The sequence below is a fragment of the Pangasianodon hypophthalmus genome, chromosome 11 (assembly GCF_027358585.1).
Source record: "Pangasianodon hypophthalmus isolate fPanHyp1 chromosome 11, fPanHyp1.pri, whole genome shotgun sequence".
In the NCBI taxonomy this organism is placed as follows: Eukaryota; Metazoa; Chordata; class Actinopteri; order Siluriformes; family Pangasiidae; genus Pangasianodon; species Pangasianodon hypophthalmus.
The window spans coordinates 8,709,829-8,737,017 of NC_069720.1; the positions used below are offsets into that span (position 1 = coordinate 8,709,829).

Consider the following 27,189-nt stretch of genomic DNA (forward strand, 5'->3'; position numbering starts at 1 on the left):
AAAGTGGATGGTGAGTGTATATTATAGGATTATTTCACTACATACTGGTGTTCACAAAATACTTCTTTCTGTAGGAGGTGTGTTAGCCACTGCCCCTTGGGTTATTTTGAGGACACTGAGGTGCGAAGGTGCAGGCGTTGCCACCGAGGCTGTGAGAAGTGTGTGGGCCGAGGCTCAAACGAGTGCCGTTCCTGCCGGAGAGGATTGTACTTGTACACAGAGGAGAGCTCGTGTGTAGACAACTGCCCCACTGGATACTTCAATGATGAGGGTGAGGGTGGAAAACAGGGAATGTGTGATATTTTCTCTGTGCATGTGTTCATTCTCCTTTTCTTTCTTGCTTCTCCTCGGTGATTACTGAAAAAGCATACAGTAAAAAGGCCATGTATCACACAGCTAGTGTGGGGTACATCAGCCAACATTACTGGAGATAACAACTGGCTACATGAAGGAAAAAAACATCAGAAACTACTGAGGTCCAGACCTCTGTGTCCTCATAGCTAGTTAATGGCAATGCCACTGGGTACATTTCTCCGCTGCTGTATCAGTATTTCACTGTCTCCCTAATTCTACACAAACAGAGGTCTGGCATTGCCTTTGTGACATCTATCTTTGTTTTGAAGAATCAAATGATAAAAGAAACAAGACACCTGGGAACCAAAGCATGTCTCTCAATATGTCAGTATGGTAAGGTGCAAGTTTTTCTTTTCCAGGATTTCTCCTCTACAAATGCAGCTCCGAGAAGAGCTTGTAACTCTGGTGCACAGATTTAGGCCCCAAGACTGATATTTATTATCTGATTCTTAATCCATCAAACGCTGCCGCATCGAATGCACACCATCTGTGTCAAATTGAGCTGAACTGAACTGGCTCTGTATATAGAGTGAATAAGCACTTAGCAAACTTGCACAGATACCAACCCCCCACACACACAGGCATAGACATCTGGAGCTTTTTGGATCGTTCTGTGCCATTTTGATTACACACTTGTGATGGAGGTGGCCTTCATGTCACTACAAATCAGTGTGTTGACTGGACATCTTGGCATGCGTGAGCTCTGACGCAAAGAGGCAGAGAAAAGCCTGACTTGCATTATCAGTGTTTGGACATGTTAGCCTCAGCTGTTACGCACACGCAGACACACACGCAGACACACACACACACACACACACACATATATATATATATATATATACAACAGGCAGATGCTGCTGGAGTGAGTTTTCAGAGATTGCTTGAATGGATTTAATTTGCACTTCTGGTAAACTATATTGTATCCAGATTCCCATGTGTTTAATCTACAGTGTGAAATGCAAGATGATGTGAAAAGCTGGCTGAATTTCCACTCCCCATTTTCCCCCTTCTGTCTCTCACTTTCTCTTTGTGTCACTTTAGCTGTTTTTTTTCTCTTTCTTTTTATGACTGTCTGACTGTCCCATTCCAACCCCCAGTTCAGAGACATTGTCTGAAGTGTAACGAGAACTGTATCACGTGCCTGCAGGATTCTGACAGATGTACGGCATGCCAAAAAGGCTTTAGGTAAGACAAATTAATGACAAACAACCACCGTTGAAAGCATCACTTATGCATTGTTTTGTTTGTAAAATTCATTATTCATCTATTGGTGATGTCTCACGCTTAAGGTCTTTTAAATGTATACTTTACCAGAAAGCCTGGTTGTTGTCATAATTATGTAAATGAGACCATTCTAGGGTGATCTGTGCTCAGGACGGTCTCTCTCAGCATAATCCTGCATTGGATTAGTGGTTATGAAAAATAAATAGTTTTCTTTGAAATAGCTGTCTGTTTACGGGTCATCTTACATCCTTATCCTCAGCAGTGGGTAGTGACTGAAAGAATGAGGTCGCAAGTACAAGTGGCAGTTGCTCCGCAGGGTTTGTGGGCCTACTCTTCGCGATAGGGTAATGAGCTTGGCAAACCGAGAGAGCCTCGGAGTAAAGCTGATGCTCCTCCGAATTGAAATGAGGAGTTTTGGGCAACTTACAAGGATGTCCCCAGGTCGGGGACAGAGCCGGTAGAGCTGTATCAGGCAGGGAGACCCCGGGCAGACCCAGGACCCACTGGAGAGATTATATCTCACAGCTGGCTTGTGAACATCTGGGGATCTGTGGCTGGGGATAAAGTCTGAACGAACCTTCTCAGCCTGCTGCCACCGCAACCCCGACCAGTAGAAGGAAGGAAAATGAATGAACTACTTTAAACTAAATGAACTACTTTGAAATTAACTATGGATGTTATATTCAAATTTTTATTTTGGGAAAATGTTATATAATGCTATATAGTTATAATAAACTATATTCCCATTGATTATTTGAAACTATGTCGTGTTTCTATTTTTAATGTTCTGTGTGTTTGATTTTTTTTTTTTCAAAATTATTTTCCTTGTTTGCCAGAAGTATTTTGGAGTGAGTCACTTTGTATTATTGCCTATTATGGCCTGAAGTTTCGTGTGTCTAACATTAATCAACTTTGATTACATTCTATTTATACCTTTTCCTTAAAACCAGACATATTTACACAAATTGTCTGTATATTACTGTAGCCAGACTAATATAATAGTTTATAAAACTAATAGTTTTTATGTGAGAGCTTTTTTCTACTTTTTGTACTTTTATTGCATTTTTTATTCCTTGGTCCAAAAGATTATTTTTGTGAAGTAAGTTTGTAAAATTGATAAAATAGACCTTTTGGAGCAAAGATTGTAGCCACGCGATTTGACTGGTTTGATCAGATTTGTGCTCAGTTTAACTCTGAGAGCAGCTGCAGTAAAGGAAATTTAGAAATTCCAGTCTAAATATGAATAGGTTACGATGAGGTAAAGAGCGGTCTGTGTTAGTTTACTGTCTAGGGTACATCTGGTCATCTTTATACAGTATGTGCTGTCTGTTCTGTGGTTTACACTTCCTGCAGCTTTATACTTAAAAAATCCGTTCCTTATTCCCCTTATTCAGAGCAAATCTTCACATGCCTCGAGTCATGAGCTGGCGGGGACCCTATAGCACTTTATCTGCCTTGTTCAAAAGTTCTAGCTTGCACCGTTGAAGTAGTTTGTGGAGGCTTTTGGAACTCTTTGAGCTTTAGTTTCAAGGCTCTTCATGCTGAGTTCCAGAGAATGAGAAGAACATGAAAGCGTGTTTACCTTCTCATTTTCAACCACTAACCCCCATAACCTTGGCTCCCCATCAGAATGTTGCAATCTTTGTGCTAAAGCTTAAACCACTCAGAGAGTAGCAGGCAATGGATACAGAAATTACCTAAAACAGTGACAACCCAGATTAAAAGCCATCTTCTATCTTCAACTCTGTCTCCTGTGTAGATGTTATGAAATGACTTCTTGTTCTCTCTCTTTCTCCTTTGTTCTTCCTGTAGTTTAGCAGGAATGACCTGCGTCCCTGAGTGCACAAATGGAACCTTCTTTAACTTGGAGGAGATGAAGTGCAGCCCCTGCCACGTCTCCTGCTCCACCTGCACAGGTCCTATTCTATTCTATTCTATTTATGACCAGGCAATACATAAAGAATAACACATGACAGACTGTGCAGCTATATACAGTATATAGTATATAGTTATATATTATTTTTGTATAACCACATGGTCTGGAGTGTGTTATTCCACTTATACCACAGTGATTTGCCAAGGATTATAATGTTTCATTTATTAATATACAACATGTCACGCAATTTAATGGTTATAGTTAACATTTAATGTTGTGGAACATCTGTAAGACAAGTTAGTTCCTGGTATCACTTAAGTTATAGCTGTGATAAACAATCATTCCACCAGCATTTCCTTCTCAGCATTTCCAGCATAAACTCATCTGTCCTGAACACTTTCCTGGGAACTTTATAAATTACTGTGACTGTTACAAATTGTTGGTACTCAAGACTCCGTCCATAAATATGAAATAAATGTCTCCTAACAAAAATGTCACCATATCAAGAATTATTTTTTTCTTTGTTAAATAACTAACTTTTTAATATCCATTTATTATTAGTCTTACATTATGTGAAGTGTTCGCCATAAAAGTCCCTGAGTCCCTATGAGTTGTTACTATAGAAACTATAACATGTTAGAATGAGTGCATTAATATAAACGTTTTGTCGTTGTTACAGCTGGAACTACTGTCCAAGGCTTGCCATCATATAAAATTAATCCACACCTTCTGACCAATCGGATTTGAGAAATTAATCATGCTATGGTCACACAGTACTGTGACAAATAATATCACGTTACATTTTTCTGAGAGATTGTGGTTATTGTCAGTAATTTTATAACAATTACAAACTCTTATTGGAAGCCACTGATTAGATGTTGAAATTGTGCTCAGAATCTTTAAAATTGTTTCAACTTTCAATTGAATTGAAAGTTAAAATGTTGTACAGAATTTTAAAAGATTTAAATAGTTTATTTTTGTAGACATGACTGTTTTAAATTGCTAACTAGCATTTTTATACTCATTTTTGCACAGCATACTGTGTAAAAAGTATGTAGAGTTTGTCTAGTGCATGCTTTGTGGTGCTGATGGAATTTCCAAATGTTTGTTCATCTATAATGAACAGGCATCTGAAGTAATGTGTGTTATATTAGGCATGGTAATTGGCCCAGAATTGGCTGCACGGCACACGCTGAACAGCCTGCCTGTGTTAAACTCTTCTACACCAAGCTTAATGATGTACAAAGTGTCATTGCAATGTCTAGGGTGAGAAAGAGTTTCACAAAATACGTGATCAACATCTGCCAAACACTGCTCTGCATGTAGAGAAGGAGCAGTCTTGCTTTGCAGGCATGCAGATTAGCTAACTTGTTAGTGAGCTTGTTAGTAAAGGGTATCTTGCCTTGCCTTTGTTGCATGGCAACTGAGCTTTCTTTATTTGGTTGGAATGTGTGGCAGAGGGTTGATTTAGAATAAACCACATATTTATATAAAGAAATGTTTTGATGAAAATATGCCACATAATGAATAGATATGGATGTCGTGACTTGAGGTGCTACAGAATAGATTGGATTATTTCAGATAAGAGAGAGATGTTAGGCATTATAAATACGTGGCACGGGCCCAAATTCCCAACCCAAGAACATCTACTGAAGTTAATCCTTACCACTGCAGTAAAAAGGAGTTTCTGTGATAATGACGAAGTCATTGCGAAAGGCTGATCTCAAACAAAGAGCATTAATTATATTTGGCTTTGACACATAGAGGCTAGTTTAAATCAATACACTCTCCTGGGTTCGACAGACAGACAGGCATTTTGCCCTGTGAGTGCATGTATTACACATGGCTGATGTGATTGACCTGCAGCAGTGAGGGGAATATATAGCAATAGATTAAGCCATCTCAGTGGTGTGCTCGTGTGTGTGAGTGTGTGTGTCCTTGAGATGATGTTCTGACTGTACAGCTTAATTAGTTCAGTCAAAGCTCTTTCTCACATCACTGGTTGGAAGTGCACAGTGTGTTAAGCTGTATATTGGATGTGTGTGTGTGTGTGTGTGTGTGTGTAATTTGGAAAGAGGTTTTACTCTTGTGATTAAAGGGCTTTATGACTTTTTCTTCCTAAGAAGTAAAGCGACTGTCTAATAGCCCTAAGCTTTAAAATGAATTAGATACTACCTCCTCAGAATGATGCTCTCCATAATATTTTCACTGAAGACATAATAAAATGGTAAAGGATCAGGAGATCAGTGTTGTTCTCATAATGTTACTGATCCCTCCTATGCATTCTTCTACATAGGACCACGCATGGAGGAGTGTCTGCACTGCTCCCGTGACTTCCTGCAGGAGGAGTGGCGGTGCGTGCGGAAATGCAGCCCTGGGCACTACGAGGGTGACAGCATAGGATTCCCACAGAGGATGTGCAGCAAGTCAGTCTCATTTATTTTTTTTAAGATATGACAGTTTATAATTTGTTTTCTAATTGGGTGTTATTGTAGCCTGAAACTGTCATCAAGAATGAAACCGCTAGTTAGGATTCTGTCGACATAACGGAAACACATCATTATTGCTAGATTGATTATTTGATTTCCAGTCATGCCACATTTTTTTTTTGTTTTGCAGCATGTCACTGTGTTTCATCATCCATTTTTAAGAACTATTCAATTATTGGATTCTTGCTATGTTTTAAACTGCTGAAGCTTTTGAAGGAATGGTTTGTGAAATGAATTGTACACTGTTTCACTCCCAATGTAGTCAGTCAGCCAAGACAAGTCTGGTTTTGCTTCCTTTGCTTTGCACTGCAGCTATAAAGTACTGGAAGTCTATCTCACCCAACATTTTTACATAAATAGCTGCCTCAAACTGCATCCAGTTTCATAGCAGTGTTACATAAATTTTCTGTTGTGGTTTAAGACACAGTATGATCTACTGTAATATATTTTTCATGACCTTGATGCAGTATCTCAGACAGTTAATTATGATTATGTTGTGACCACAATTAAGTGTTGGCACACAATAAAATGATAATAGAATGTGCTGATAAATGTGACAAATACAACTATTCATGCAGCAAAATATTATCAATATACTGCAGGTCCTGTTAGAGGTTTATTTCAGTGATTGCCATCTTCTCATTTGTATATCATCATATTAGTCTTTTTAAATTTTTCGTTTTTAAATTTTCTCTTGCTTTTATATTACATCGTGTTACATTTGACAGCAGTCTATGCCTTGGGCTTAAGGGCAAGTGCTTGTGTTTAAAGATGGTGGGATAGATGCTATTGAAAAACATGGTCTCTGATTCTTCTACTCTGGCAACCTCTGAGGCATTCAGATAATTAGCATAATTTGAATGGCACACCCAGAAAATTGATTTAAACAGGTGCTAAACCCATCTCTGCATATGCATAACTTTGCCTGCATAAATATTGATGTAACCGTTGGACTTAAGTCGATGACCCTGAATATGGCTCTGTATTATCAAAGGACTAACTGCAGGAATAATTTCACTAGCTAGTCATTTCTCACCGGCCCTTTATGTAGATTAGCGCATTTTCTGAGAAATACAAACGGGTTGTAAACAAAGACTTTATTTAGCAAATTTAACCAGGCTATGCTACTGCTTTCTCAATGCTGCTTTCTCAATGCTGCGCTTCCCATCATCACAATCACCAGCAGCTGATTTGGAGTTGAAAAGTCTGCCAGTAAATCTTTACTTTTCTTTTTACACTTTTTTCACACCTGTAACTACTCAAAATAAGAAAGTACCTGGATACAAATACACAAAGACTTAAATAATAAATATAATTTTAGTGAAGAAGTGGAATATTGGAAAAACACAGAAGAAGGCAAGAAATAAGGGACAAGATCATGCAATAACCAAGAACATGAAACAGAAATATATACACAGCATGATTAACTAACAACAAGACATAGGCAAAAATGAAATCCACTGAACTAGGGAGGGCATTGACACACAAGCAGCAGTTGCCACACTAGGAACTGTGACACAGGCTGAGAGGGATAGTGACAGCACTACTCATATTCATAATAGATCATAAAAGACCAAACTAATCACAAGCAGGGTGAGAGTAGTAGTGTCCTAGTGGTGGCCTGATACATGGTATAAGTGTTTGTCATCTTTAAGAGAACATGCATTAGAATGCAAAAAAAAAAAAAAAAAATTCAGGAAGATTCCTCAACTTTCCCGATGAGCAGTTCGCCGTCTTTGATAACCAAAAATAGGCGGTCCTGTTCACAACACAGACGCACTGTAGGAGAAACTGAACTTAAATTTGTAAATATGGGCTGTGACAGTTTTATATAAAAACAAGGTTATGTAGATTAATGGTGTTGTTTGTAGCAAGTTTATGAAAATTTGTGTATGCATTTATGGGAAAGGCTTCAGACGAAATAGGCTTAAATTACTTGTTAGCTACATTAGTCTTGTTTCTCCAAGGCAATATTAAAGGAGCAAATATTGGACATCTCCCATGACTGATCATCTACATTTGCAGTAAGGAGAAACATGTGTACAATTGTTTTTCTCTGATCTTTTCCTTTAAATCCACTGAAAGCCAATAATATTTTTAATATCATTTTAAGCATTTTAGGAATATGCTATACAGATGTCATCTTCTGCAAACTCCTATGGGAATTTCCTATGAATGAGTCAACAGAGTCATTACACACCATGTACCTTAGCCTGTTTACTGTCACGTCAGCATATGAAAATGAAATTAACAAAAATGAAATCTGTTTATACACGATATGGCCAAAAGTTTGTGGACACCTGACTATCATTCCCATATCTGGGTCTTCTCCAAACTGTTGCCACAAAGTTAGAAGCACACAGTTACATAGAATGTCTCTGTATGCTGTAGCATTACAGTTTTACCTTCACTGGAACTAAGAGGCCCAAACATGTTCCAGCATGACACTGCCCATGTGCACAAGCCGAGCTGGTGTGGAGGAACTCGAGTGGTCTGCACAGAGCCTTTACCTCAACCTCACTGAACACCTTTGGGATGAACTAAAATGCTGACTGCGCCTCAGGCCTTCTCACCTGACATCAGTACCTGAGCTCACTAATGCTCTTGTGGCTGAATGGGCAAATCCCAACAGCTAAGCTCCAAAATCTAGTGGAAAGCCTTTCTAGGAGAGTTTAGGTTATTGCAACAGCAAAGGGGGACTACATCTGAAATGAGTTGTTCAAAAAGCAAATATGAATGTGATGGTCATGTGTCTGCAAACTTTTGGCCATATAGTGTATGTTTTACATTTACTGTATTAGCCTTGGTTCACACATCCTGCATAATGGGATCATTAGCTTCTGTTTTTTTTTTTTTTTTTATTTTGATCAATCATTGATTCGTCCTCAGTCACTGCTTTACCCTGGTAAGGGTCATGGTGGATCCATGGCCTATCCCGGGAACACTGGGAATGAGGTGGAAATATACTATACGCTGACTGGGATGCCAATCCATCGCAGGGCACTATGCACACACACATTCACACACTCATTTACATCTAAGGGTCATTTAGAGTCCCCAATCCACCTAATTGCCTGTTTTTAGGAGGTCGGAAGAAACCAGACAGTAACCCAAGCGCAGTAAGGGAGCAACGCAAACTACTGTGCCACTTTGCTGACCCTTTTTCTTTTTTTTCTCCACAAATAGTGAATTAGAGATTTGTAAGCAGCCGTAGCATACCACTTGCTCACCTCCTGCAGTAAGATTGAATTTACAGCACTATCACCACATTGTAGATGTCTGTAATGGGTCACTGTAGGGTCAGACACTTTAGGGTCAGCTACTCCGGCCCTCTGGCTTATAAATCAGGAGGTTTTTGTTTTATGAAAGATGTACAAAGCAAATACAGGCTTTCAGAGAAGGTCACAGATGGTGAATGAATTCTCTTCTGGAGGAATGAAAAGGTTGTGTAGGAAGGTGAATCCTGTGTGTGTGTGTGTGTGTGTGTGTGTGAGTGAGTAAGTGAGTGAGTGAGTGAGAGAGAGAGAGAGAGAGAGAGAGAGGCTGCAGGGGAGAAGTAGGGGTGACAAGACCAGACAGCTATAAAATAAAAGCAAAGTTTGACCCTGAGGAAGAATGTACAGAATAAAGGGCATTAGTTAAAACCATGTACCACTGCAGGCGTGACAAACACACCATAAAAGGTGTGATTGTTCCCCAAGGTCACAAGGAAAAAGCATTTGTTAATGTATATGCCAAAGTCTTTTGTGGGAGATTTTATTTCCTGCTGCTGCTCCATTGATAAATATGAGACTCTCTGGAGTTCAGACACCACAAATGAAACTGGAATGCTAGAGGAACATGGAACAATTACGTGGCCTGTCCTAGTGTACGTGCCACATATTTATTTTATTTTATTTTATTTTAGATGTAGTGATTTTATTGCTAAAATGTGATGAGTTAAAAATAACTTACAGTGTGAGTCAGGTGTATTCTAATAATAAGCTGCTTTTTGAATTATGTGCCTTCACAGTGTCTGTTTGTGTTTGTAAACGAGCTCTATTAGAAGAACCGAGCTTTGTTATAATTTTTTACAAAATTTACATACAGGAAATGATATTTATTTTTAAGTCAGAGACGTGACCCTAAAATATTTTATGACAGTTCCAAATGCTTATCCATGGGTAGTGGATACACATAAAGTACTGCTGATTATACAGTATACATTATATATAACAAATATATATATTGTTTTGTGCAGTAATTGTGCTATAATGAGACTTATAATAGGTTAATGCCAAATTACTACATCCTTTACTTTGTTCACATTTTATTGGTTACCAGATGATATGGTGAGAAATAGGATTAACCAACCAGAATAATGCGTTTTTCACAGTAGATCTGGTTTTATGGTAAGGTAAGATGTAATTTCCCCTGTATTACACACATTTTATTTATTTATTCATTTATTTGTTTGTCTGCATGCGTTTTTTTTTCTCCCCAATTCAGTCTTGGTCAATCATATAAAAGCTACCAAGCAGGGAGGGTGAAGGCTATCATGTGTTCCTCCAAAACATGTGAAGCCAGCCAAGTGCATCATGCAGCATCACAGGGCAGCGTAACACATTCAGAGGGCAGTGTTATTTACCCTCTTCCACATACACTAGCTCACAGATACTCACAAATGGCTAGTGTCACTGTGATTGACAGGGGACTGAGCACAGCCAATTTTGCACCCCTAGACTTTTGGGCACAGATGGCTGTGGCATTGTCGGGATACAAACTCTCAATCTCTGGATGATAGGGCCAACACTTTCCTGTTACGCCACTAGATCATGCCTTAAATAATTAATCGACAAATTCTGAATACCACCACCACATCTACTACTGTCTGGCATCCACCTAAAATGCATGAGTGTGTTACACTTATCAATTTATTTGTACAGATCACGTTGTGATCTTATTTAGCGCAATTCCCGATTTTCCTGTTGAAGTTACGTCCTGGCTATGCCACTGTTTTAAGACTTTTTAAATTTCATTTCATTTCATTTAATGGTAATCCTCAACATAAACATGGAATGATACAATCGGGAACAAATAACATGTTCGTATAGCGTTATGTGGTAGTGTTCATACTAGAAATATTTGAGTTTTGGGTGAAGTATTCTATTGAATAATGATTCTGCACACCAACTTTCTGTCTCACACTGCTAAATTCAACTTGACATTTTTAATCCCGTAAACTCATTCTCATCATATGATTTCCCTCTTTTCTGGCTTTATATCTGAGCATGTGAGAATATGTGCATCATACCGATTGCTGAGAATCAGTGGAGCAGCCAGAAGGGTTCAGTGTGCCAGCCTCAGCCGGCCGATGCCCTCATACATATTAATATCATGATGTTCCAAGTTTATTGCCTTGCTTCATTCATCCATAAAAAACAGGAAGTTAAAATTTCTCACTTTGATTTATAAAAAAACATGACTGTTTTGGCTAGAGACAAGTGAAAAATTACGATGAAGAGGGAGCCGTTTACAATTTTTTTTTTTTTTTAAACTCATGCATGTGTGTGATTTGCATGTTGTGTTTTGCAGATGTGAGGAGAACTGTCTAAGCTGCCGTGGGCCTGGAACAAGCTGTACTCAGTGCAGAGATGGATACAGCCTGGTCAGCGGCACCTGCATATTCAACGCCACCTGTAACAATAGTAAGCACAGAAGATTCAGCAGGGCCTGAAAGTTTTGCAAAACCACATTGCTTGGTTGATACGTTTCACTTGCGCTATAAGAAACATTCCCTCTGGCACTCCTTGCTCCTCTAAAAACTCCTCACTCTCCGGATTTTGCTTTTATACAGGGAAAGGACACACACTGGGAAGGCTGCTAGTGACACTGCCATGTCCTCAGGCAGTCTAGTGGGTTTTATTGGTTACTTGCAGTTGATGTGGGCTCAGTGTGCTGTATATGAATCCCATTGTACAATAGAATATAAAATTTATAAAATTTAGTTTTCACATATGCATTACAGAACAATGAAATTCATTCTTCGCAAATCAGAGCATAGGGTCAGCCGTGATACAGCGTGCCTGGAGCAGAGGGGGTTAAGAGCCTTGCTCAGGGGCCCAACCGTGACAGCTTGGCAGTGTTGGAGCTTGAACTCCCCCACTTTTAACCATTGAGCTACTACTACTACAACATTACTGTGTTACTGTATTGAGCTCGTCAGGCCTGAGATAATACCAGTCTATAAGTATATCTCTGTAAAGACATCATTATATAACAGTGTGTAATACTGAAATCTTGCCATACATTTTATGTGTAGTTAGTTTTTTGACGAATCACTGCTGTTATGTTAATGCTGGAGTAGAACACTATTGTAAACTTGTTAAATAACAACAAATTTGAATCACTTTATTATTAGATTGAAATTACTGTATCTGTTAAATTCCTGTAAATTACCTGGTACTATAGAAATGCTAACTGTTGTTCAAAAATAGTCCACAGCGCAGTGGGGTCACATGTGGCCATCTGGAGTGTGTTGTTAGATTTGCCAAAGATTATAATGTTTAATTTATTAATGAACGACACGTCACACAATTTAACGGTTTATAGTTAGATTTAAGGTTCTGGAACATGAAATGTTCCCTTACCAACATCTCCTTTTCTGTCTTTTGCGCAAAAAAAGCAGCTTATCATTTTACAGAGAAACTAGTAAATGTAAATTCCTCTGTCCTAAAGACTTTCCCATGCTGGGAAACTTTGCAAAACACCATGTTACAAAGCAGTGACACTTCAGACCCCTTACATAAATGCCAAATAAATGTCTCCTAAAAAAAAAAAAAAAAAAAAAAACTTCTCCACATCAACAATATGTTTTTCTTTGTTAAGCATCTATGTTTGTAAAAAGCTTATTATTAATTTTAGATTATGCATAGCATCTGCTGTACAATTCCCTGTGTATAAGCTGTTACTACAAATAATAATGTATTAGAATGAGCGCATTAATATAAACCTATCGTTCATTACAGCCAGAGCTACTGTCTGAGCAGTGCTGTTATACAAAAATAATGCACACCTTCTGACCAATCAGATTCAAGCATTCAACCATGCTGTCATTTGAATTACAGCCAGAACTGCTGTCAGAGGTACTGCTATAAGAATTTCTTCAGACTTAAAACTTCTGACCAGTCAGCACTGAGATATAAAATGACATAATATGCTACTTGATAGAGGCAAGAAAATAATCCAATGCTTTGCAATTTAAAAAAGCTTTGGATATAGCTTAAAAATCACAAATATGTCCGTCCATCCATCCATTTTCTGTACCGCTTATCCTACACAGAGTCACGGGGGAGCCGGGAGCCTATCCCAGGGACTTGGGGCAAAAGGCAAGGGACACCCTGGATAGGGGGCCAATCCATCGCAGGGCACAATCGCACACACACTCACACACCCATTCACTCACTATGGACAATTTAGAGATGCCAATCAGCCTACAATGCATGTCTTTGGACTGGGGGAAGAAAGTGGAGTACCTGGAGGAAACCCCAGTAGCATGGGGAGAACATGGAAACTCCTCGCACACAGGGCGGAGGCGGGAATCGACCCCCTACCCTGGAGGTGCGAGGCAAACGTGCGCTCACTCACTAGAAGTTTACATTATTTGCAGCAGTGAGCAATGATATTGAAGATGGATTTTGCATTTATTGCAATGCAGGCTGTAAGGAGAAGTTTACCAAAAATCTAACAATTGTGTAAGGAATAATTTTACTGGAACAGAGCTGAGCTAGGCATGGGTTCAGCACAGGAGAGCTGCAATGTCATGCCATGCTTTGACACTCCATTTTTACAGCTTTGTTTTTACGACTTCTTTATCAGAGAGCTTTTAGAGGCCACTGGAGTTTTAAATCGTATCTAACAAAGCTGGTTGCAGACGGCTCAACTATGGCCCGCGGGGGGCTTTGTCTCTTAAGACTTATTCATTAGAGAGAGAGAGAGAGAGAGAGAAGGAGAAAATAAGGTACAGTAAAATAAGTAGAGAGATATCAGCAGACAGAAAAGTGTACTAGAAAAGAAGAGAGAAAGGAGAGAGAGAGAGAGAGAGAGAGAGAGAGAGAGCATGTGCGAGAGAGAGAGAGAATGTGTGAGAGAGAGACTTGAAAGCAACAACAAGTGAGAGGCTGGGAAGAACCAAGGGAATTGGATAAGAGGGGGAATGGGGTATAAGAGGTTGTGAATAGGCGCTGTAGCAGGGTGCTGTAGCAGGGTGCCAACAATACTGCATTGAGAAAATTCTATCCCACATTAACCCAAAAATCTCTTTTATCCAGGCTTACATAAGAGCACAACTGGGCTGACCAGGCCAGGCGAGAAAGTGGGGAGACAGAAAAGGCATGGGCATGAGATGAGGCAAAAGAGTAGAGGATTGTAAATAGCAAGACGCTATTGTAAATAGCAGTCAGGCAGTAAGGCAGAGACAACATGTAATAGAATGACAAAGATGCATAGATTGGATGTCAGATGCTAAGAGACATACATTTTGCCAACTGCACACCGTATTTTAGCGTTAAAAAAATGAAATTGGTTAAACACATGTAAAGAGCCATAGCCATGCGTGCCTGTAAATAGATCAAGGGGTTAATAATTACTGTTATGCCCATTGCCTTATTGCACTTGTATTACGGAGAGTTTCCTTCTCCAAAATACAGGGCGTTAATTTTTGTAATGAAGACCCTGATAGTATTTACTGACTGCATAACTGCAGTTACATTGGTTCTTTAACATACTTTACCATAAATACATATTATAACTAAAAGTTTGTGGACACCTGACCATCACACCCTTGTAGTTCTTGCCACAGAATCTGAAGCACGGGATGTCTTTTTTTGCTGTAGCATTACAATTTCTCTTCACTGGAACTAAGGGTTCCAAACATGTTCCAGGTTGACCAAGTGAGATCCACAAAGACATGGTTTGTCAAGATTGGAGTGGAAGAGCTCAAGTGGCCTGCACAGAGCCCTGACCTCAAATCCACTGAACACCGTTAGGATGAACTGGAACGCAGATGGTGCCCCAGGCCTCCTCACCCAGCATCAGTGCCTGACTTCACTAATGATCTGCTGGCTGAATGAGCACAAATCCCCACAGCCACGCTCCAAAATCTCGTGGAAAGCCTTCCCAGAAGAGTGGAGGTTATTATAATAGCAAAGTGGGACTAAATCTGGAATGGAATATTCAAAAAGAACATATGAATGTGAGGGTCCGGTGTCCACAAACCTTTGGCCATATAGTGTACCTTGTTTTGCCCATCCTATATATGTAATTAATTTTATATATATAATTTTTATTTTATATTATAATTTCATATATAATATATATATATATATATATATATATATATATATATATATATATATAATTATTATTTTTTTAAACTGTTAATATTTTATTTATTTTTTTAATATAAAAATCATATGCAAATTTGGGTTGTTTGTAATAACAGGGGTTCTGAACTCCAGTTTTAAAGACTCCCTGTCATGAACAATTTGGAGTTTTCCCTACCCACAACAGGCCTAACTCATTAAGAGCTTTATGTGCTGAATAATAAGGGCTTTTTTGTTGAATAACACATGGTGATTGTTGTGAGGTATGCTCAAGTGGGATTGATTAAACCATGGTATTCACACATAATACCACTAAAAGGAAGTAAATGGGTTTAAACAGTGCCAGCCAGATGTTAATTGTACTTTTGTAACAAAGTGACAGGTGACAGGACTCAGGAGATGTGTGAGAATTCAGTTGCAGGAGGATTAATTACAAAATTAGAGAAATTCAGAAATAGCCCAGATGAAGGGCAAATGCCAAGAATAGTTGAATGGCAAGGCAAGAGTCAAAACACGGAAATGGCAATCATGAAATATAAGGCTCAAGACTTATATGAATATTAAAGTTGGCAAGACTTCACAATAACTGAATGGTTGAACTGGCTTTGTGCTGCATTCAACTTACTTCAGATGAGTGAAGTTGGAGCTCTGAATTACATTTTCAACCTCCGTGCATTGAGGTACAAAGTGAGAAAAAACCATGGATGCCTCCATGTTCAATTTTGTTAGCAACAAGCTAGCCAGCTAACTGTGATGTACAGTGGATATAAAAAGTCTACACACCCCTGCTAATGTCAGGTCTTTGTTAAGTAAAAAAAAAAAGAAACTAAGATAGATCATGTCAAAACTTTTTCCACCCTCAATGTGAAATTACAGTGTATAAAAAAGTCAAAAACAATCAGAACATTTTAGGGAAAAATAAAATTGTTACAATAACCTGGTTACAATAAACACACCCTTGTATAATTGGGGATGTGTTTAGAATAAATCAATCACATTCAATCTCATGTTCAATGAAAATTTTCTGTTTAACCCCAAATAAAGACCAGCTGTTTCTGTAGGATTTTCTTGACATCTTGGTTTCATCTGACTGCTGAAGCCACAAGGAGCCACAAAGAGCTTACAAAGCATGTACGGTATCTTGTTTGTCAAAAGATATCGACCAGGGGACGTGTATAAAAGAATTTCCAAAAGATGTACCATGGAACATTGTGAAATCCGACATCAACAAGTGGAGAAAAATGGAGCACCACAGTGACATTACAAAGAACAGGACGTCCCTCTAAAATTTACAAAAGTACAAGACAAAAACTTACCAGGGAGGCTGCCAAGAGACCAACAGCAACATTAAAGGAGCTGCAGGAATATCTGACAAGTACTGATTACTCTCTGCATGTGACAACAATCTCTCATATTCTTCACATGTCTGGGCTATGGGGTAGGAGGGCTAGACAAAGCCCTTTCTCACAAAAAACATCCAAGCTCAACGAAATCACTCAAACCATGAGGCAAAATGTGTTACAGTCTGAAGAGAACAATTCCAAAAAGTACAATAATTCCAGGAGAACACCATACCCACAGTGAAGCATGGTGGCGGCAGCATCGTGCTTTAGGGCTGCTTTTCTTCAGCCAGAACTGGGGCTTTTTTCAAGGTGGAGGGAATCATGAATAGCTACAAATACCAGTCGAATTTAGTGCAAAACCTTCAGGCATCTGCTAATAAGCTAAAGATGGAGAGGAATTTCACATTTCCACGTGATAATGACCCAAATCGTACATCCAGATTAACAAAGGAATGGCTTAACCAAAAGATGATCAAAGTTTTTCAATGTCCTTTTTGCAAGAAAGAGTGAGAAAGTATTGCCAAGTCAAAATGTGCCACGCCGATAGACTCTTAGCCACAAAGACTGAGTGGTGTAATAAAATCAAAAGGAGCTTCAACAAAGTATTAGTATTAGGTTATTGTAAGTTTTTTATTTTTATTTTTCCTTAAAAAAGTTTCTGATTGTTTTTCACTTTATTTGTGTACTTTGCAGTTTCACATTAAAGGTGGAAAAAGTTCTGACATGATTCAACTTCGTTTCTTTTTTTAAATCACAAAAACCTGCCATTTTAACAGGGGTGTGTTGACTTTTTATATCCACTGTACATGTTCCTTCTCAAAACAGTGAACTGTATAGTCAGTGTTACAGATTTAACAAGCTCGTATGTCTATATGTTGATTGATCTAAAACAAATAATTTTATATACAGAACAAGTCATTTAAAGGTAAAAAGTGCTATTTTGTTTACTGCTGATGCCGTGAGCAGCCATGTTGATTTGACGTCACTTGCTGAGCTCAAAGTTGAGGAGACCATCACGAGTTCCCAAATAGGAATTCCGAGTTGGGGGTGCATTTTCTTCAGTTTTTCCTAGTCGAGGGTCAGGAATTACGAGTTACGTCCTTTAGTCAGCATGTACGTGTAAACAGGTGTTTGTTGGGTGATATAGGAGTTAATATTCTGGGGAGGGGACTTCTAATGGCATGGAGGTATAATGTCTTAGGTGTATGTAACATTTATTTGCCTTTTTTTCTTTTTTCTTTTTTTTTTTTTACATTTTTACTAAATCACCTTGTAAACTGACCATGGCCACCAACACAAATGGTCATTAAAATGACTAAATAATTAATTAACTAATAATTAACACTTCTGATAGTAGATTTAGATTGGACAGTTGGAAATGCAGTGAGTATGAGAATTGAAGGCTAACACTCTCTCTCTCTCTCTGTCTCTCTCTCTCTCTGTCTCTCTATCTGCTCTTCTCTGCTCTCTGTAAGCGGATGAGGTGTTCTGCGACATGGTGAAGTCCAACCGGCTGTGTGAGAAGAAACTCTTCCGCCAGTTCTGCTGCAGAACCTGTTTGATGACAGGATGAATGAATAAAAAGAGAGTGAAAGCGAGAAGGACAAGTCACTTCATTTAATATGGCTGTGTTATCTGATGTATATTTTTAATCCAGTTATATCTGTGGATTCAAACCCAACAAACTCCTCATTTCAATAAAACCCTGAAAGGGTGCTATTTGATTGCCATAAGATATTTTTTTACAGCTGTCTGTTTTATAAGCTTCATATAGTACATGTATAAATTGTTTATTTTTTATTCTAATATGATATTATGGAACATACTGCAATGGGGAGCGATTATAAAGAATAAGCTGAAGGGGCCGCATCCTCATAAATCGATTTCCAGCACTGAGCTGAATTGATGAATATGATGCCAGATTTATTGTTTTAACTTTCATGAAGAACCTCTTAAACAAACACATTCAACAGCATCATTTATCAAGAAAGATGAATTAATACCCCAGTGAAGGTATTGTACATACTGGAGTGTGAATGCAATGTTTAAGCTATTTGCTTCTGTAAGAGTGGCAGAATAAACTAAATGATTTCTTGCCACCAGCAAGAGATTCTGTCTAATGCATCTTTTCTTCTCTATAAACCCTGTGCCCCATCTTGAGAAATGCATCACTCTCTCAGTGACCTTTTGGAGTAGGAATTTGGATCTGGATTTTCACTGGTAAATTGCTGGCTCTCGGAAGTTTGTTGTTCCCAAACACCGAGATCATGAACTTTTTAAGCATGTTGTTTGAGCACTGTGCCCTGAATGAATGACTGTCTTTTGTCACAGATGAGGTTGCATCCATGACTTGACAGACTGGATGTTGAACCCTAAGGATGACTTCTTTATTTATCTTGTCGCTTATTTCCCAAACTTGGATACCCTAAGTGGTAAATGTTTTGGAGGAAATGTGGTTTTTATGGATGGGATCCTCCATTATCTATTACTAGATGCAGCCAGAATAACAGCAGGACACAGGAGATGCTTTGATGCAAGCTGAAGTTGGTTTGATGAAAGCGTGGAATAAACACACAGATGAGGTTTGGCAGCTGTTCTTGTCTTAATCACAGCCTACTCCAGACTACAGGACCCTCCATTCAGGCACCAAGTTTATCACTGTGTTGGTGTTATTCTACAGCCTGCCAGACTAATGATTCACTGTGTAAAAGATTATTCATACACTATCACACGTTTCTCTGTAAGGCCAATGACGACAACTGTTTCAATCTATGGTTTCACTTCCAAATTGACTTTAAATGGATAATATTATAATAGCCACAAAGTCTGTGTTCTTAAACTGACCCCTGAATGACTGACTGATAAATTATTTTTAACAGAAACATACACTCACCATGCACTTTATTAGGAACACCTGTACACCTGCAGTATGCAGTTATCCAATCATCAAATCATGTGGCACCAGCACAGTGCATGATATCATGCAGGTCAAGAGCTTCAGTTAGTGTTCACATCAAATATCACAATGGGGAAAAAAATGTGATCTCAGTGATTTAACCGTGGCATGGTTGTTGATGCCAGACTGACTGGTTTAAGTATTTCAGAAAGTGCTGATCTGGAAATTTCACACAAAAGTCTCTAGAGTTTACACAGAAAAACAAAAAAAACATTCAGTGAGCAGCAGTTCTGTGAGCACAAATGCATTGCCGATGAGAGAGGTCAGAGGAGAACAGCTAGACTGGTTTGAGCTGACAGGAAGGCTATGGTAAACTAAAATAAACACTCTTTACAACTGTGGCGAGCTGAGCAGCATCTCAGCACAACATGTCGACCTTGAGGTGGATGGGCTACAACTGCAGAAGAGCACGCACATCGGGTTCCACTCCTGTCAGTCAAGAGCCGGAATCTGAGGATACTGTGGGCAAGGGTTCACCGAAGCTGGACAGCTGAAGATCAGAGGATGTCGCCTGATGAATCTCAACTTCTGGTGTAAATGGTAGGGTGAAAATTTGGCATCAACAGCATGAATCCTTGGACCCAACCTACCTTGTGTCAGGCTGGTGGTGGTCGTGTAATGCTGTGGGGAATGTTTTCTTGGCACACACTGGGCCCCTTAATACCACTCGGGTGTCATTTGAAAGCCACAGCCTATCTAAGTGCTGTTGCTGACTATGCGTATCTCTTTAAGGCAACAATTTACCCACCTTATAGTGGCTACTTCCAGCATGATAATACACAATGTAACAAAGCACAGGTCATCTCAAACTGGTTCTATGAACATGACAAAGAGTTCAGTGTACTTCAGTGGCTTCCCCAGTCACCAGATCTGAGTCCAGTAGATCTGCAGCTGATAATTCGGCAACAATTATATGATTCAGTCATATCAACATGGACCAGAATCTCAACAGAATCTTTCCAACATCTTGTGGAATTCCATGCCTCGAAGAAGTGAGGCTGTTCTGAGAGCAAAATGGGTCCCACTATTAGTATGATGCTTCTAAAAAGTAGCCAGTGAGTGTATGTTCACATAGTACATTTGCCATATAGTACATCTCATATTAATGTATGGAAGCTTAATTAATCTATCCATTCATCTTCAATAATCAATTTATCCTGGTCAGGGTTGAGGTGAATCCCGGCCAGGAATACACCCCGTATGGGACACCAGTCCTGGAAAACAATGCTTGTATATGTGTACATTAGACAGTGGTATTCTGTTATTGCCCATGTGCTCCTCCGCTTGGTCAGATTTGTAACTACAGTGCACTTTTTGCACACTGTGACCATCATTCTTTTAGTTACAACTTTCTTTCAGTAGAAAATCTGGTCTGTTTTAGCTTTGCATGCCCAAGATTAAGTTATCTGTTATTCATTTCTCGTGGTTCCATCCCTCCTTTTATCAAACCTATCATATGATGTGCCTTGTTCATTTACTGTCTAGTGTTACTTAAAGAATCATGAATTTAGATCTCTAGCCAAGAAGAGTCATTCTTCGTATAAAGTTTGTAATCAGAGGTAAACAGGTCACCTTAGATAGGAAGAACATTTGAAAACTGTTTGTATTCCTGAGATACACATCTGTCCTGTGTGGAAGGCAGCATAAGAACAGCTGTCTTATATTATGGTCAAAGTTTTCCATCTGTCCTCAGAATATTCTGTTCACCAGCTGAAATATGGACAGAATTGTTGCTCAGTTGAAAATTTGCTAAAAGAGAAAATGACCTGTTGATGTCATTAATGAAAAACAAAATTATGATATCATAAACCGTGATACAAAGTAAGGCAGTTAAAAAGCAATTATGAAGGTTTAATTTGTCCATGCTCCATATGTCATTTTTGGATTTCAAGTCTACATGAAGAAGTGGGAAGAGCAGTAATGAATCTATTCTAGCAGACGTATTGCAGAGAAAAGCTGTCTGATTAGCAGAGAAAAGGTAATTAGTTAATGAGTGCAATCAAGACTTAATTATGCTAATGGGTGCATATGTAGTCTGTCACATTCCTCCAAGTGATACTATGTTTAGCTGTACAGCTTAAGAAGACATCATGGGTTCAGTGAGAATCTAAATCAGCAAAGGAACCAGATGGCACTGAAAAAACAGAATTTACCTGATTTAATTTGTGCAAAGCAGTTTCCTTGTGTTCCAATACTGGGCCTCATTTATCAATCTTTTAGTAAAGTTGTGTGTAAATGTTTGTGTAAGCCAAACCAAACTAAAAATTTCCACCAGATTTAGAAACGTTTTGGAGACTCTGGATTTTCTTCATATTAACAAAGAAAATCCAAACACAGCCAAAACTTGGACATGGCGCAGGATCATTTTGTGGGCTGAATTAGTGTCTCTAAATAGCTGTTGCTTAATAAGCACAGCATCACACCACTCTGTCCTTGATTATTTTCCTTTACTTCTAATTACAAAATATAACAGCCTAATGTTAGCTAACTTGTTAAATAATTGACACCAGTGTTAGCTAACTTGTCAGTTTAGCTAATTAACATCAGATAACTACTGATGGTGGGAAAATGCTAACTACTCTATCTAAATGGCTAATACTGGCACAGTCCTGTGTTTGGGTAGCTGACAAGCTGAGCTAATATTGCTAAACTATTATACTGTGTACCTATATTTCATGCTAAACACTATGTCAAATCAAAAGCATGAAAGGTGTCACAGGACGTTTGAGATAGGCTGATCAAAGCTCCACATTCTTGACTCAGGGCACCGGTTACATGGCAAATCAGGATACTGATGGACAGGATGTTCTTGTCAAAATGTTCTCCAAATTTCCATTTAGTTGAGTCTCTGTCTCAATCTTAAGGGCTGTCCTGAAAAAATATCAGCTCAAGTCAAGTTTGTTAGATGATCCTCTGAAAGCTCAAGTAGACTTCACGTGTAGGACTTACCAAAAAAGCATTACAAACAGCAGAATAGGAAAAAGGGTAGATGAAGCTGTTTCTAAATGTAAACAGGAGAAGTAAAACCACTGGGAGAACATGTGAAACTCAACACAGACAGTAACTCAAGCTGAGGAATCGAACCAGGGACTAAAGAAAAACAGCCTCTATCCAACACAACCTCTAAGTCATGAGGGGAATTAACAAGAAGTTTAGTAAAGTATTTAAAATGCAACTGAACTTTCTCCAGTTCAAATTTCACAGCTATCTACACAAGCTCTCTGTGCTCATCGCTAGCACCTTGTCAAGGTGAGCTCCTTCCAGTCAGTGTGAAGATAAAGCAGAGGACTGAGAGCTCTGCTACATGCTAAAAGGCTTACAGAGGACACTTATACGGCAGACACATCACCTTTATATGGGTGCGCTAATCACGTTCTATAAAGGCCTTGAGGTTAACAAGATGGCTGCATTTATCACAAAGTAATAGATCACTCAGAAATAAGAGCAAAGAAAGAATATTAGAAGGGAGAAGAATGGGTTATTAAAAAGGACGGAGAGGAAGAATCATTAAAGGCTGAACATTTGGACCTGAAAGAGAAAAGTTATACAGACGTATTTATCTCATTGGTCATATATGCAATGTTAGTCCATAATTACTAATATCTTAAAGGGAAAATGGTGGCTCTGTTATGCTGTAGGGCATTTTGCTGGCATGGTTTGGGTCCACTTGCCCCTTTAAAGTGAGGCGTCACTGCAAATCATTACGACATTCTTCTGACTGATCACCTTTATCCTATGATGAAACACTTCTATCCTGATGGGAGTGGTCTCTTCAAGGATGACTCCGCCCCCATCCACAGGGCACAAGGGCTCACTGTCACCAGATATCAACCTGACTAAACACCTATGGGAGATTTTGGAACGATGCGTGACTCTCTACCACCATCATCAAAACACCAATTGAGGTAATATCTTTTCAACTAATGGTGTTCATGCCTCCAGTACAGTCAGAGAGACTTGTAGAATGTATGCCATGGTGCAATAAAACATGTAGAGGCCAAACACCTTAGTAAGATTTTGGTTATTTATATATGATGTATATGTTACATATTATATTTACAGTCACATAAAGAGACAGATACGTCAATCATGTATATACGACCTGATATGAGAAATGAACAGACATTCCTTCAAACATCTTCAGGAGCTGCTTTATCCTGGTCATGGTTGCGGTGGATCCAGAGCCTCTTCCAGGAACACTGGACAGGTGGAGGGAATACACCCCGGATGGGACACCAGTCTATCGCAGGACACCATGCACACACACATTGATACACATTGAAGTGGTAGCTCAGTGGTTAAGGCGTTTGCCTCCTGATCAGAAGGTTGAGAGTTTAAATCCCAGCACTACCAAGCTGCCACTGCTGGGCCCTTGAGCAAGGCCCTTAACCCTCAGCTGCTCAGTTGTATAAATGAGATAATTGTAAGTTGGTCTGGATAAGGGCATCTGCCAAATGTCATAAATGTAAATGTTATTCAAACCTGAGGCAAATTACAGACACCACCTACTGGCATGTTTTTGGGAGATAGGAGCAAACTGGAAAACCTGGAGGAATCCCACATGGATGTGGGGAGAACATGCACAGTAACCTGAACTGGTGACCCTGGAGCTGTGATGCGCCAACACTAGAAATGAGTCGACTGTTAAATATACAGTAAATTTGATATAAAAATGTTGTTTGGATGCTGATCACAGTTTAACCATTTGGCAATTTCGACAATGTTAGACCTGTGACTAACAATGCTATTTGTTTTATGAAATTCTGTATTCTTGGTTTGTTCCACCCAGGATGTATTCACACCTTATGCTCAGTGTTCCCGGGATAGGCTCTGGATCCACCACGACCCTGACCAGGATAAAGCACATAAAAGCAGGAATACACCCTGGATGGGACGCCAGTCCATTGCAGTTTTCATACATACAGTATATAAGCTTCTATAAGGAATGCTATAAATGCAGCTATAAAAAAATTAACAATAATAGAACCTGTTATTTCATTTGCATAACCCTTACCTTATATTCTTTTTATTATTTTTAGTATGTCTGTGTGACGTATTTTTATAATTTCTCTACATTGACTGACTGAGCAGGACTGATTGCTATTCCTGAGGTATTTTTCATTCCTTCAGAACACAAGGTATTTATGCTTCCTGCGTTCTTGCCAGTTCAGAGAGAGACGAAAATCCATTATTTCTGGACAAGAAGTTCAACAGAGCAGAACCAGCTCAGTAAATCCCTGCTGACTTTAAAAGAAGGGTGTCTGAAAGAGACAATGCAGCCGAGCACCACGGTGAGAGAGAATGCTTTGTGAGATTTGAATTCCATTCTTTTGATTCCTATTTGATTATGTGCTTATCATTTCTGCGAAGTTAATGAGTCTGTATTCTTTTTTTTTGGAGAAAATTTGGTCTGAAAGACTGAGACTTTCTATAAGTTGTATGTTATCGGCAGGTTGTCCCTCACTGACCAGCGATGTGACATATGCTCATAAAACTTGTAGTGATCGAGGTCAGACAGTGACAGGAAGGAAACACTTAACATCGAGACATCATATTAAATGTAGTGCGAGGCCTGGTCTCTTTTGAGTCTTGATGATCACAAGATGTGAGATTAAGAGAAAGAGGGACGCAGGACACCTCAGAAGCTCTACAAAGTCTAATTTTAACCCATGCATCATACAAGCTGTTTTGTAGCAGAATTCTTTGAATAAGTCTGACAAAGCATATTTTTTTTTTTTGCAGGTTGGACTGATTTATTTTGAAAAAAAGAATGGGGTTGAAATTTTAAATGAGCATATAGAAATCTACAAAGCTGTTGATACTCCTTTGTGGCAGAGATTGCTGATTCCGCTCATGCAGGATCTAATTTCCTTCTTCCACCCAAACTTTATATGATTTTATACGGTGGTGAACCCAGGAGGTCTGTTTCAGTCTTTTGTTTATTGGAGAATAAATCTCAAAGGCTGCTGACTGTTTTCCTGGCTTCCGTCCAGTCGTCCTGTTCCGAATAAATTTTCCTGCAGTAATATACAAGCATCCGTTTCCACCTTCACTACACCAGGCAACATCTGCCAGCCTCTTTATGAACCTGTCACAGCCGAAAGCAATGGCTAGTCCTAAAAATGTCCAGTTTTTCTCCAGCACCAGGGGAAAGTTATGGGCCAGCAGGCCTGTGAGATACCTTACAATTTAACATTCTTTTATATAAAAATAAAAATACATATAAATTGTATTTGATTCCTATGACAATGAATGAATGTCAGGTCATGTTTTTAACATTATAATGTAACTTTGTGGCGTTTAACTGCAGGGGCAATAAATAAATGTGTGTTAAGCAAAGACGGGAATCATGAAACAGCAAAGGGCATGCTTCTCTTACATGTAAAACTACGCTTGACAGGTATTGAATACAATTAATTCCTTTAAATCAGAGGTGTAGCTACAGGACAGGCAAGGCAGGCAGTTGCCTGGGGCCAAGCATGAAGGTTGATCACTTAAATCTGTCTAAATATTCATTCATTCATCAGTAACCGCTTTATCCTCCAGAGCCTATCCTAACAATACACACACGCACACACAATCTGAGTAATTTAGAGTAGCCAATCAATATAATGGAACTGGAGCCCATAACATCCTTCACATCATCAGCAGTGATTAAGAAGGTGCATGTAAAATGCAGTCGTGAACGAGGTGGATTATATAATCTACCCTCCTTTTCCCCCCAGAATACATTTGGATGAGAAACTAAAAGTAGATAACCTAAGCACACATTATCTAATCAAAGTACAAATTACACAAAATGACAGACTACAGAACCCCGAAATTTAATGCTTTTTGGTTTGAATGAACGGGTGCATTGCTCAAATCTAATAGTTACATTGCTAAGTTATTTATAGTTACTGGATTTCAGCCATCACTGCTAATATGTATGCAGTGGTGGAAATACTTGTAATTGTATTTGTACTTGTACTTTGTTACTGCACTTATTGTTACCATATTATACCACACCATATTATTTTGGGAGTATTTACATATAGAGTATGCTTTACTTGATTGATGAAATTGAATACTTGTGTTCTTACATTTAAATTTCCAAGAAAAAAACTTACTTTTTACATATACATTTTTATTTACATTTTATTGATTATTTAGACTTTTGGAGTCATGACAAATCTCAGTCTCTTCTTCACTCATCTAGTCAATGACTGTACGCTACATATCAGTAGAACAGGCTCCCACACATTTTATTTACATTCAATTGAAATAAATCTTAAATCTTATCAAGTTCTTCAGTGTAGAAGAACTATTATGCCAATCTGTCATCTGCTGTGACCTTCTCATACTACACAATGTTATTTACACTATAATGTTAATCTATCCATGTGCATTTCTATGCATCCATCTAGTCTCTGTACTGCTTATCCTACACAGGGTCACGGGGAGCCTGGAGCCTGTCCCAGGGGACTTGGGGCACAGGGCGGGGGACACCCTGGATGGGGTGCCAATCCATCGCAGGGCACAATCTCACACACACGCACACCCACACACACATGCACCTATTCACTCACTACAGACAATTTAGAGA

General features: G+C 38.9%; 1 protein-coding gene across 1 annotated transcript in view; it reads left to right on the forward strand.

Annotated features, from left to right (window-relative positions):
• pcsk6 (proprotein convertase subtilisin/kexin type 6) overlaps positions 1-18,758 on the forward strand; it is a 70,728-nt gene extending 51,970 nt beyond the window's left edge. The window contains exons 16-21 of the mRNA XM_026930802.3: positions 75-271; positions 1,452-1,539; positions 3,391-3,494; positions 5,751-5,880; positions 11,518-11,630; positions 18,124-18,758. Coding sequence (XP_026786603.3) covers positions 75-271; positions 1,452-1,539; positions 3,391-3,494; positions 5,751-5,880; positions 11,518-11,630; positions 18,124-18,221 — 730 coding nt within the window. The 3' untranslated portion in view covers positions 18,222-18,758. The remainder of the gene's footprint in view (positions 1-74; positions 272-1,451; positions 1,540-3,390; positions 3,495-5,750; positions 5,881-11,517; positions 11,631-18,123) is intronic.
• The last annotated feature ends 8,431 nt before the right edge of the window (positions 18,759-27,189 follow it).